Consider the following 13,048-nt stretch of genomic DNA (forward strand, 5'->3'; position numbering starts at 1 on the left):
CAGACCGGCGTCCAGGATGCACTAGTCAGCCTCAAGACCGGGTACTGTACACCTGTCACGCCGACTCTTTGTCAAGCTGATGTTCATTATATCTGAGAGGGTGGTTCTGTTTTTGCAGACAGCATGTACGCTTAAGAACATGTGAAAACAAACAAAAAAGGCATTGCATCAGACAGAAAATCCAGCCCCATGGGGCCCGGCACTAGCTCATGCTAAAATGCAGCAGAAGCTGTGCTGAGAGTTTCTGTCACAGACGGTAAAATGCAGATGTTGTCTGCGAGTGCTCATTATACAGTCGTGTTGCTGCCGGAGAGGAGGGAGCTGCCAAAACAGAGAGGGTGTAATTTGTTCTGGAGTTTGCTACCTTTTATTCTCCGTCCTGCACACACACACACACACTAATGGAGGGATGTCTGCAGAGCTTTTTATTCCTTCATTAGTTTTGTGTGTTTTGATCTTTCGAGTATTTTCTCCAAACATAATTCCGCTTTGTGCTTTCTCCTTTCTGCAATTACTTTTATTGATACTGCATATGAAATAGATCTCTCAAAGGTTTGATGCTGGGTTTCTTTCGTCACCGGTGTGTATTCAAATTAATTCTTGGCTAACATTTCTTTGACAAAATTAAAGCTGGAGCCCTTGTCAGGATTTTAATTAAGTCATTAAATGTAGTACGCTTGTAAAATACTACCTAAGCTGCAATAGATCTACAATATGTTGTTTTCCAAATGTATATGAATATTAACCTGGAATTCAATCTAATTGCAACAGCAGATACTCCATGTGTTCATTTAACATGTGCCCTTTGGTGTAAAGTGTAATTCAAAGTGTTTCATAATTATGCATACACATTTAAAGGCCGGGGGGGTTGCCTCACACCACCACTTTGTTATATAACGATTTTTCTGCTCATAATGAAGTTAAAGACCTGGATCTGCTGTTATATACAGGCCGATTGCATCAGGTCCTGGTCACATTGTGATTTGTTAAGAGCAATACATTCAATTTCAGTTTTTGCTGAGCTCAGATGTGTCCGCCCCACGTAAGGGGATTGGCTTGAATTCACCCTGTCACTTCAGAATAATGACAAAACCTGCGAGTGCAAGAGCATCGCTCTGCCGGAACAAAGACGTCCTCGTGCACGAGAATATTTACTCTTGCAGCAAACACACTGGAGAGTACTCTGTCATAGCCCGAGTCCAAATCTGATTTGCATGAGAACATTCAGCTACAAGAAACCAGAGCGTTGTGAGTAATCGGAGCAGTTTGTTCATGGGTCTGAGGAAGACTGTTCCACTCAGTGCACTGTCACTGCCCTGGATGTACATGATCAGGCTCAATGTAAAACTCCTCTTACCTTCAACTGAAGACACATCACAAATACAATGATATATAATCAAATTACATTAACCAAAATAGATTTGAAAAGACACAATGAAATGTAATTGTTTTTAATAATGATAAGATAATAATAATAGATGCTTGGAATCCCAGACGAATATGGTAGTTTATATAATGTATAATATACATATCTGGACTTTTGGACCTGTTGCCTGTGTATTCTATTAGCAATCTACTTACAATTGCTACTTATTATATTCATCAATAGTCTATTTGTTTATTTAGTTTATCTGTCCTTAAATTCAGCAAACACAGTGGACAACCTGACACCTGTTTCACTGTCATTGTACAAGTTTGATAAAGAGACAAGTTGAGTTGCACTGAATGCACATTTACATTTGATGTGACAACAGCGCAAACTAACATTAACTGCGTTTAGACAACATCAGCCAATAAGATCCCACCCAACAACGTCATTTGCATGTGTACACGGAAGACGATGAAATTAGGCGAAATCCAAAGTGACGTTTTTTCCAATAAACAGTGTGAACAACTGCAGGTGAATTAAACTTGATGTAAAAAGACCTTAAACACAAATTGTTAAATTTGCTCAAAAGTGTAAATATGACGCATTGGTTTTGATTTAACAGTTGTTTTAATATTTGTTCAGACAAAGTAACTCCCTGGAATCTGCTTCATATTGAACTGACTGTTATCACACAGGAAGCTGGACGCTTTCATCTACGACGCTGCCGTGCTGAACTACATGGCCGGCAGGGACGACGGCTGTAAGCTCGTGACCATCGGCAGCGGTTACATCTTCGCCACCACTGGTTACGGCATCGCTCTGCAGAAAGGGTCCTACTGGAAACGGCTGGTCGATCTGGCCATACTGGGCATCATCGGAGACGGTGAGGCGCTCCGGCACGTTTCTGCTCCGTCAGTCACACTGCGCTGAAGTTTAAGATTCTTAATAGGAGGATTATAGCGTTATTACAATTGTGCCATTGCTCGACTTTCATGCCTCCTTCCCCCTCCCTCAACAACCTCCCTCTCCCCTCTCCCCTCCCTGCCTCCCTCCCTCCCTCTGTCAGAAGGCTATCAGTGGCCAGTCTTAACACACCATTTCATCATCATTACGCCGTGTGGGTTAGTGTGTGTGTGTGTGTGTGTCTGTGTGTCTGTGTGTGTGTGTCTGTGTCCACCGTGTCCTGTTATGTTTACTCCTCCAGATTGTTCTGTATAATAAGCCGTGAGATGGTGCGAATGGAAGAAAGAGAATGAGCCAGACAGAAATCAAACTGCTGAAACCACTAAAGCGCCTCGCTTCCCACCGGCCGTTCTATTCAGTGCAAACACCTGCACGCACAGACACACACACACACACACACACACGCACACACACGCACAGACACACACACACACACACACACACACACACACACACACACACACACACACAGACACACACATACACACACACAGACACACTCAATCTGATAATAATTCCTCCCATCTTTCCTTATCACTCAATCATTATCAATTCTTCCCCCCTCCTCCTACAACCCTTTTTTCCTCACTCCACCTCCTGTCCCCTTTCCATTACTATATATTTACCACCTCACCTCCCTCCCCTCCTCCCGTCTCCCCTCCATCTTCCCTCGTAATGATACACCCTTTTTTCCCACCACACCTCTTATTCCCTCCACTTCCCATCCCCGCCCTCCCCCTTTTCTCTCCCCCTCCTTTTTATTCCTTGACCTTGTTCCTCACCCCTATCTTCCGCTGCCATCTTAAACCCCCCCACTTGCCTTTTCTCTCCCTCTCCAACAGGTGAGATGGAGGAGCTGGAGGCCCAGTGGCTGACAGGGATCTGCCACAATGAGAAGAACGAGGTGATGTCCAGCCAGTTGGACGTGGACAACATGGCGGGTGTTTTCTACATGCTGGCCACAGCCATGGGCCTCGCCATCCTCACCTTTATCTCCGAACACCTTTTCTACTGGAGGCTGCGGTACTGCTTCACTGGCGTCTGCACCGGGAGGCCGGGTCTGCTCTTCACTATCAGCAGGGTGAGGAACACTGCAGGAGCCTTTCTCTGGAGCTTCAGCTGCATATTTAGAGCAGACGGTTGGAGTTTGGTTCCTGTGGAGCAGCTTGTGTCTGCTTTGCTTCATAAGAGGGTCTCTCAGGTGTCGGTGTGTTTGAATTTGAAACGTCGACCTTTTACTTAATGAACAAGCACATTACTGCAGCAGCGCAACAGCTAATGTTCAGGATTGATTTTTAGACTGTGAGAAACCACTGGTTGTTGCAATATTAATATCAGGACTGTGAATTAGATTTCACAGTGACCCTGTGGGCTGCACCTTAAAAGGGGAATTATGGTATTTTTCAACCTGGGCCCTTTGTTTATAAATGTGTGTGTAAATAATTGATACTGAGAAAAACTTTTAGAATCACTCCATAGATCGCCTCCGCTGGCAGCTGTAACATGGCGGCAGCGGCTACAATGTAATGTAATGGGGCAACTACGACACTCTATGTCCACTAAAAGAAAAGTGAGTGAAATCTGTCCAAACAGCAAAATATCCGAGTCGTGGCGCAGAGTTTGAGCACAAGCAGAGCAAATCTAAGCCCAAGCAGGATGAGTTTGAGTTAAAGCGTCACAGAATCTAAATAACGCTCTTGAATAAAGACGGGGAAACAATCCTTTGAAAGTAGGACACATAAAAGTGATGAATCGAGCTGAGACATTCTCACTGGTCGATTTATGACTTTGGAGAAGTTTCTCAAGGTGTTGGAAAATGAGTTAAAATGAAAGCACCCAGCTGGCTTCCTCACTTTTGTATTAGTTTGTATACTTGGTGGTGTATTTGTAATGTGATGGTCTGTTTGGTTCTGTTGTGTGTATTTGCAGCACATTTTCCTAAGTGGCAGTTTGCTGAGCTCTCAGGGTCACCTCAGGTTTCCTTTTAATTTCTTCTTACTGATGTTTAAACAGCGAAGCCGACTCGCGGACTGACATGAAGAGAAAGTGAGCTAAATGCTCAGAGAGGCTCAACAAGGGAAACAGAACCAAACAATATATGCAGATTGTTTTAATGCGACCACACACTGAAGCAGAAAAATAGCAGAAAGAAAACCCTCAGCGCGTTATTGTGACTTTGAGCCCCGACAAGCAGTTACTCTGTTTCTGCCTTGTTCTGCGCAAAAAGCTGCATCTCAAACAAAAGCAGGCAATTTTTAATCCTTTTAGTCGAGACAACATCTGAAAATCTGTGGACATCTGTAAACACCATGTGTGTATTTGTTAAACACACACACACACAATAGTAAATGTTAAGATACAGAGGGAATGTGTGTTTAAGCTGTGTGTGTGTGATAAAGGAGGAAAAAAATGGGGTTGATCCAACAGCTGAAACACTCGCATACATGCACACAAAGCTCTCTCTTACTCGCTCGCCCACAGACACAAGTCTGGTGTCGAGTTGAAAATGGTTCCACATGTTCAGGTGCAGTGAGTCGCGACTGGCTTGACCGCACACTCGCAGACAGCTTGACAAATATACACAACCACACACACACACACAAACACACAAACCTAAATATACGCACGCAATACAGAAATGGGCACAACCAGACAGACCATTCTTCCATTATTCATATGTCATGTCTCTGTGTTAGGCAGGGCTTTTATTCCAGACGGGCAGCATTTCACACATTAAGCGTTTTACAAAAAGAGTGCGATGTGTGTGTGTGTGTGTGTGTCTCTCTCTCTCTCTCTCTCTGTGTTTGTGTGTGTGTGTGTGTGTGTGTGTGTGTGTGTGTGTGTGTGTGTGTGTGTGTGTGTGTGTGTGTGTGTGTGTGTGTGTGTCTCTCTCTCTCTCTCTCTCTCTCTCTCGGTGTTTGTGTGTGTGCATGCCGTTGGAGCAGCGATGCTGGAGGTTAAGTGGCTCTCGGAAGAACATCTCCTTGCACTCAAAGGCCCCCTCCGGTGACATCATCGCCTAAATTTAATCTCGGGGTGCCTCTGCAAGCAGTTTATCTAAAAAAGTGGCAATTATCTCTTCTGGCCACATTAGAAAACAGAATGAGGTGAAGGTTTGATAGTGAACGCACCGGAGGACGAGATGCAGAGGTCGCTTCCTGATTTACTCTCCAGAGAAATGAGCTTTCTCCTGAAGTCACGGGATTGAGAATAAAGCCTTCTATTTCTGTTGTTTCTCTCACCTCACATCTCCTCCATCTCATGTCATCTCCTCTCCTCCTCTATCCTCTCCTCCTCTCCTCAGGGTATATGGAGCTGTATCCATGGCGTTCATATCGACATGAAGAAGAAGGCCCCTGAGCTGGGCTTCAGTCCTCAAGCCAACATGCTGCACCTGCTCAAGTCTGCCAAGTCCATGGCTCTGTCTTCTCCCAAACGCAACACTGTCCTCCTGCAGCCCAGCATCCTCGACATGATGAAAGGTACTTTTACACACTGTACGCACAATATGTTAAGTAGCATTAAAAATGAAAATCTGCCTGGAGCACCGTTGGAAAGATTCCTAACACGTACAGAGGTCACCCTGTCTTTTTACCCGTCTGTGTGTGTATAGGTAAAGGTGACTCCCTTCACCTTGTTCTGTAATCGCATTGGCTGTCATGCACTCGCTGGCCTCGTGAATACAAACACATTAGGTGCTATACACAGCGTGCCAGGGCAATAGATCATGCATCAGCTAACTGGGTGTGCATCCATCTAGTGTATCTGCTGTCTGAGGTGCATCTCTCCTTGTCTCCTAGGTAACTCACTCCATAGTCAGCCTCCGAAGGGTCCTGGTCTCTATAGCAACGCCGCCGGTCCACAGGGTTTCCTGTCATTGTCCGGGCGACACAAAAACCTCCTGAACAATGCTGCACCGTTTCCTGTGCAACAAAAATCCCCCGCTCTCCAGACCAGCCCCAACAAGCCTCAGCTGTCAATCGACAACGACAACGGTAAGGCCCGCCCCCCCGGGCCGGCGGTCGCCGCGTCGAAGCCTCGAGCGCTGTGGAAGAAAAGTGTTGAGACGCTGAAGACGCAGCCCCCTGTCGTGTCTCCTGGCGCCGGCCCGAGCCCCACCCCAGCCGCTGGAGCTGGACCTCCAACAATGAAGAGCCAGCGTTACCTTCCTGAGGAGCCGCCGCACTCGGACATCTCCGAGTGCTCCAGCCGGCCGCAGTCGCACAAAGATTCTGACTCCATGGTGGCGAGGGGCGGATTTAAACCCGTCAATCAGCTGAGGAAGAGGGGAGGGGGAGGAGGTGGAGGAGGTGGAGGAGGCGGGAGCGTAGGATCCAAGATCTACTCCATTGACTCTGACCAGGGCAGCCTCCAGTCAGCTCCCCCCTACCAGCGAGACAGCCAGGGGGGAAGTGACGAGCGCAGTTACCCCCCTGACCTGTTTCCACCTGACAACTCGTACTCAGTCACTCACACGCACTCCCACCAGGGGGACGCACCCATTCAGCAGCTGAGCGCCACCCTGCTGCATCACAGTCACAGCGCTGAGGCCGACCTGCACTCCCTGAAGGACAAGAAGTACAGCACCTACACACACAGCAGGTAGCACACTCAGAAGAAAACACACACACACACACACACACACACACACACACACACACGTTTCAGCTTCTTTAATTGTCTTTCTGTGTGTAACTCCTGTCGTCATCTCTCCCTCTAGTGCCAAGGACAAGACTGGAGGTTCGTTCGATGCTCCAGGTGCAGGCACGGGGACACAAGGCATCAGGCCGGGTCACTGTCGCTCCTGCCTGACCAAGCTGAGCGGTTACTCCGGCCTCTACACCGTTCGCTCGCCACAGGCTCGCTGTGACGCCTGCGCCCACCTAGGCAACCTGTACGACATCAGCGAAGACCACTTCCACTCGCACTACTCCCACCCACAAACTCACCCACACAGCGGGGACATGTTTACACACTACCTACCCCAGAGCGAGCTGGGCCTGGTGGGTGAAGGGGACGGGCTCGTCAGCCACTTCGAGCCCTCTCCGCCCTCTCCATCTCCTCTCCCCTCCTCCGCGTCGGCCCAGCACCTCCAGCTGAGTCGTCAGCACTCCTATGAGAACATGATTCCAGACAGCGTTCCGGAGCGTCAGTCGCAGGCGCACGCCCACCTGCGGGGGCTGAGCCTGCCTGACAGAGATAGGGAGCGGGAGATGATGCTGGACGAGGGGGCCTATGCTAATGTTCTCACAATGCGCTCTGATCGACCGTTTAGCAGCCGCAGCCCCCCCTCTCCGTCACCCTCCCACCACCACAGTCTGGACGCCCCGATGCCCCTGCCCCGGCGCTCGAAGAGTCTCTTCCCCGATCGGCCGTCTCACAACCCTTTTCTCCAGTCGGCCCCCGGCACGACACAACGAGAGCCCGCCCCCCAGGCTGCCACACGCATGCCACAGAGAAATTCTGCCCACGAGCTCTACAAGCAACGGATGCCGCTGTCGCTTACCCTCGGTAACCATGGCAGCCATCACGTCAACCAGCATGGCGGCCATGTTGACCAACAATTGTTCTACCCCCAGCAGGAGGCCCCTGTGGTGGCGTACATGGTCCCGCCTGCTGCCTCTCAGCCAATGAGCTATGTGACAGCGCCGCGAGCCTCCAGCGCAGGCGGCAACCGGCCCCGGCTCTATCGCCGCATGCCCAGCATCGAGTCTGACGTCTGAGGGTCACACACAGCACACTTACTCCCACCAACACACACGCATGCAAGACAGAGGTGTGTGTGTGTGTGATAGGACCGGGCAGCTCTGATTCTAAGCACACATACAGAAACACACACACAGACACACACACACACAGGTGAAAGACGGGAAGGTCTGCGCCGGACTCACAGGTTAATGGTGATGCTGAGTAAATAAATTATTGTTTCTTTATCATGCCCTCTATAGGGCAGGGTTGGGGCCACAGGGACACCTGGAGGCACAACACAAGATGAAGAGTGCGTGTGTGAGTGTCCGTGTGTGTAGTCGCCTCAAGCTGTGGGCAACGAGGCAAAGACTGACAGTACGTCTGACAAGACACATTCAAATCCTGGTGGAATAAGAAAGACACTGTGCACGGAGTCCAGCAGCGACAGTGGGACGTGACGGAGGATGCGACGTGCGAGTGTTTGGAAGAAGATCCGACCTGTCCCCTCCCCCCTCTCACCAGCCTCTTGGAGATGATAGGGACACAGTGAACCCCTTTCTTTCTGAGAAAACACACACATGCACACACACACATTTCACCCCAAAACACACACCCGCCCCCTCTCCAGGACTCTCCTGTTGCACTATGATCTCCACAGTCAACCCCGTATGTTGTCTGAGCCTCCAAACTGCACTGCCGGCATGGCTTAAAGAGTAGTTCACTACACTAGAGTAATCCTCGACTTGAATGGAAATTACTATCTATGTAATAGTCTAGGCTGGGAGGCGGGCAGCTGGTCCCGACACAGGTCTGAGTGTGTCAGCTCCTGCCCGCAGATGTACAAACACTGGAACACACACACACTGTCAGTTTTTTTTGGGGGGGGATGTAAAAAAAAACAAAAAAAAAACAACAACCAACGACTGTTTGTTTTTGTTGATGTCAGTTAAAGGAACATTCCAAAAAGTGGACCAAAAAGTGGCCGCCAGTAATCGCCTCTCAGGATGAGAGTGTGTGTTCTAGTGTTTCTAGATCTAGAGACATTCAGTATAGCATTGTTGCTTCCTCTCTTAGCTAGCCTTCAGGTCATACTGCATGCTTCCTACTGCCCTGTGTTACAGTTAAACTCCTATACAGGGTCATATGTGCACACACACACTCACAAACACACACGTATATATGCACACACACACACATGCACATACGCAGTAGTCTAAGATAGTAGTTTAGGGTGGGTGTGTGTGTGTTGAGGCTATGAGATAGCTTCTATTTGTGCACTTTGTAGATTTTATACCCTGCCACCTAACACAGACGTTTGACCAAAAACACTTTTATACTGGAAGATATGAATATTCTCAGTCATTCGCTGAATAGATGTTTTCTTTTCTCTTATTTCTCTTGGACATTGGGTTTTAGGGCACAGCTCTGTCAGTTTCCATTGTGAGGTCAGAAGTTCTACAGTGTTAGATAATGGGTCCAGCATCATACAGTATACACGACACCGACTCTTAATCTTTCTCCTCTTTTTAAAAACCTTTTCTGTGCTCATCTGTCGTTCTAGCCTCTCCCTCCTTTTCCTTTTCCTTTTCTTTTTTGTGCTTATTTTTTCCTATTTACTCCTTTGTCTTTGTCTTTCGGCTCCTCCCCCCCGCTTCTTTCTATAGAGTAGATTGAGTATCAGAAGAGTAAAAGTTCAGTCGTGGTGTTTAAATACTCAACATATTGTTGGAAATCACTTAATATCACTAGTTGTAAGAATTCCTCTGATTCAACAGCGGCTGTCGTAGGATGCAGAACTTTTTTACTAATTACTTTCTATGTCGAACGAAGAAGAACAAAAAAAAAGAAAAACCCAAGGCCCATTTTAATGTGTCTGTGGTGAATCTAGAGGCTGAGTGCATCACTGTTGCAGTTTTACTCATCAAATTAATATTCCTAGACAAGTGCCAGAGTAGCTGATACTTGTGTGGCACTGAGTTCCAGCAGAGCGAGTCACGTGGCATCGCAGAGAGTGAGCGAAGTGACTCCTTACAGAGGCAACACACTCACACACACACACACACATATATATACACATACACAGACACACACACACTCGACAAGCTGGCAATGTGTGTATGAGTGTTCTAGAAATCCATAATCTACTCAGTAAGGGCATTGATTTTTGAGCACATGGATTTTGATGGAAAGGGGACTTGATATCCCTTTAGCTGTGCATCTGTCTCTATTCTCTTTCCTTCTATTTTCTATTCTCTCTCTCTTACACACTCACACAGAGACACACATATACATACACGCATACGTATATCTATATATATGGCTGCAAGGAACGCAAGACGGTTTGAAACAAAAAAAACGCACCTTTGAACGGTGACCGCTGCCCCTCTTTTCGGTGATCTTAACAGGTTTGGTGTGTGAGTTATATGCACAATATCAGGTTGCAATATTATACTTCTGTACAGAGAAATCTTTGTTTTTCAATGTTAGAAACTGATTTCATTTGTTTGATTTGAATGGTATTAAGTATTGAATTCATTTCAGAAACAACGTGGCTTTTTATTCTGCTTCTTTAGAGAAAAAAACAAAACAAAAAAAAAGACTGGCATGTTTTTAGATTCTCGTGTGACTTTTATTTTGTATTTTAATTTTTTTTCCTCTGGTGTGTTGTTGGTTGGTTGGGACCTCACTGTACAGTCCTCACTGCTGGTTAACCAGACTAGTTAACGGCCGCTCCGCTCACTAGCCACTCGTTAGCCGGGTCTCTCATCCCAATCACACTCAATGAATAATGATAGTCCAGCCTGTGCGGCTAATACCAACCCCCTCCCACCCACATAGTTCTCTTCCACTACGAGTCTGTGCTGTATCACCTCTGAGTGTGTGTGTGTGTGTGTGAGAGAGAGAAAGTGTGTGCATGCATGAGTTTTACACCATGCAAGCATTTATATAAGACAGTGGATGACATGTGTATTTTGAGGTTGTTTGCGGTGTGTGTGTGTGTGTGTGTGTGTACTTTTCTGTTCTCTCTTCCCTTCATCCCACACATAACATTTGACCTGGCTCTTACTCATAACACACAAATACAGTCTCACAAAACACACACACACACATATATATATACACGCACACACACATTGCGTCTGTACTGTTGTGGTTAAGGCAGTGTGTAGATCGAGTTTCGTACGTCCACCATCACAGAGATTTTTACACCAACCTTTAGTTTTTACTTTGGGGATTTTTTATTTTAAATTGCATGACGTGCTCGTGTTTCTGGTGGTACCTATTTTGCTGCAGCACCCGAGTTCTCCCTGAGTTAGACCTACTGGGCTACATGTACCAACGTCCCCCTCCACCCTGGTTAGTGCACCGTGTCAGACCGGGGGGGCCCCTGGATTATTACACTCCCCCAGCTCCGGCACAACCCCGGCCGCCGACAGGGAACATGAGGTAAATGTTCCCGTCCAGGCTCAGCACAGTTCCTCCTTTGTCCCGAGTGTACACACACATGTTCATTTATCGCTGGGTGGATGGCGTGCGTTGGTGTTTAGTCCTCTGGGTCTCCCTGCTGTTTATCTCACTTATGTATAAGTTCAGGGGTTTCTAAGCTACTAGTTGTGTTGTAAATACTACCTTGTCACTCAGTACCTCTGTACAATCTGTAAATAAGTAAAGGTTACATTTTTCTACTTGTCTGGGTCTGGTTCTTGTTAATTATTTTACTTTCCTACCTACCTTCCTACTTTCCTAGCCTATCTAACCTACCCACCTACATACCTTCCTACTTTCCTAACCTAGCTACTCAACCTACCGACCTTCCTTCCTTCCTAACCAAGTTACCCTAACTCTATGTAACATACCTTACCTTCCCCACCTACCTTCCTAACCTAGCAACATCCTACCTACCTAACCTAGCTGCTCAACCTCTCTACCTATACCTATTTACCAAACTACCTTCCTTCCTTCCTAACCTAGTTGGCCTTCCTACGTTACACATACCTTACCTACCTACCTTCCTAACCTAGCAAAATCCAACGTACCTACCTACCCACCTATCTAACATACTTTACCTACCTACCTAACCTACTGTACGTTCCTACCTTACCTTAACTGACCTCCCTAACTAACCCCCTACAGCACTTAACCTACCTACTTACCTACCTACACGATACAATGGAATTACGAGTGCTACTCCTTTCTGTCCGTCCGTCCTGAATCTACAGTTTGCCGTCAACTGGGAGAAAAAGGTATTTTTGGGATTCTGCTGCAAAAGGACTCTCCTGCTCTCTGTAGGCTTTCATAATGCACCCTTAGTGTGTGTGTGTGTGTTCATGTGTGTGTGTGTGTTCGTGTGTGCGTGTGTGTTTAGATCAGTGTTCTGGTAAAAAAGCTTTATTTTTATATTTCTGTCTCCCTCAGGAGACGGACGCTCTAATCTGGGCTGAAGTGGGACAGGAGAGGCGAGCAGAGAGCAGCACATAGACAAACACACACTCAGACACACACACACACACGCTTATGCATGCTGCAAATCATCACACACCACGGCTGGAGGATCTGACACAAGCCATAGACCAGCTGTAGCCAGAGGACCAGGAGGAAGGAGGAGAGAGGAGAACAAAGACATGAGAGGGGTCCCACTGCAGCCGTCCACACTTTCTTTGAGATGAATCGCATGGAAGATATCACAAAACACACCGCGGAGCATACACAGCCTCGCAAGCCTGTTTGTGAGGAGTGTGCGATCATGTGCGTATGTATATGTGTGATCATCTGTGTGTCGCTTCCTCTGAGAAGGGGTGTCAAGTCTTCGGCGGCCTAATTCCTCCTGACGTGATCCATATGCTGCGACCTAATGGACGGGGTAACAACACACACTCACACACATGCCTATGCCTCTTATTTAATTAATAGAATTGAGCTGCCCCACATGTCAGCCTGTAATGTAATTACTGTATCACAGAGGAGCAGAAGATGTGCTCCATGTACCCCTGCAGTAACATACAAGACGTAACACACTCACACATACAT

The 13,048-nt window shown here is 47.2% G+C and overlaps 1 protein-coding gene across 5 annotated transcripts in view; it reads left to right on the forward strand.

Moving 5' to 3' along the window:
• Positions 1 to 13,048, forward strand: part of grin2ab (glutamate receptor, ionotropic, N-methyl D-aspartate 2A, b) — a 120,145-nt gene that overhangs the window by 89,017 nt on the left and 18,080 nt on the right. Inside the window, exons 15-21 of one of the 5 annotated variants that reach the window (XM_034596730.1) lie at positions 1 to 41; positions 2,065 to 2,252; positions 3,175 to 3,413; positions 5,637 to 5,814; positions 6,133 to 6,934; positions 7,053 to 9,193; positions 10,299 to 10,312. The exon at positions 1 to 41 is cut by the window's left edge and continues 120 nt beyond it. In XM_034596730.1, the coding sequence (XP_034452621.1) occupies positions 1 to 41; positions 2,065 to 2,252; positions 3,175 to 3,413; positions 5,637 to 5,814; positions 6,133 to 6,934; positions 7,053 to 8,055 (2,451 nt within the window). In that variant the 3' untranslated portion in view covers positions 8,056 to 9,193; positions 10,299 to 10,312. Of the gene's footprint in view, positions 42 to 2,064; positions 2,258 to 3,174; positions 3,414 to 5,636; positions 5,815 to 6,132; positions 6,935 to 7,052; positions 11,707 to 13,048 lie in introns of those variants that run through there. The other 4 variants (XM_034596736.1, XM_034596707.1, XM_034596724.1 and 1 more) reach the window with 4 other exon arrangements.

This window comes from Hippoglossus hippoglossus, chromosome 1 (assembly GCF_009819705.1).
Source record: "Hippoglossus hippoglossus isolate fHipHip1 chromosome 1, fHipHip1.pri, whole genome shotgun sequence".
NCBI lineage: Eukaryota > Metazoa > Chordata > Actinopteri > Pleuronectiformes > Pleuronectidae > Hippoglossus > Hippoglossus hippoglossus.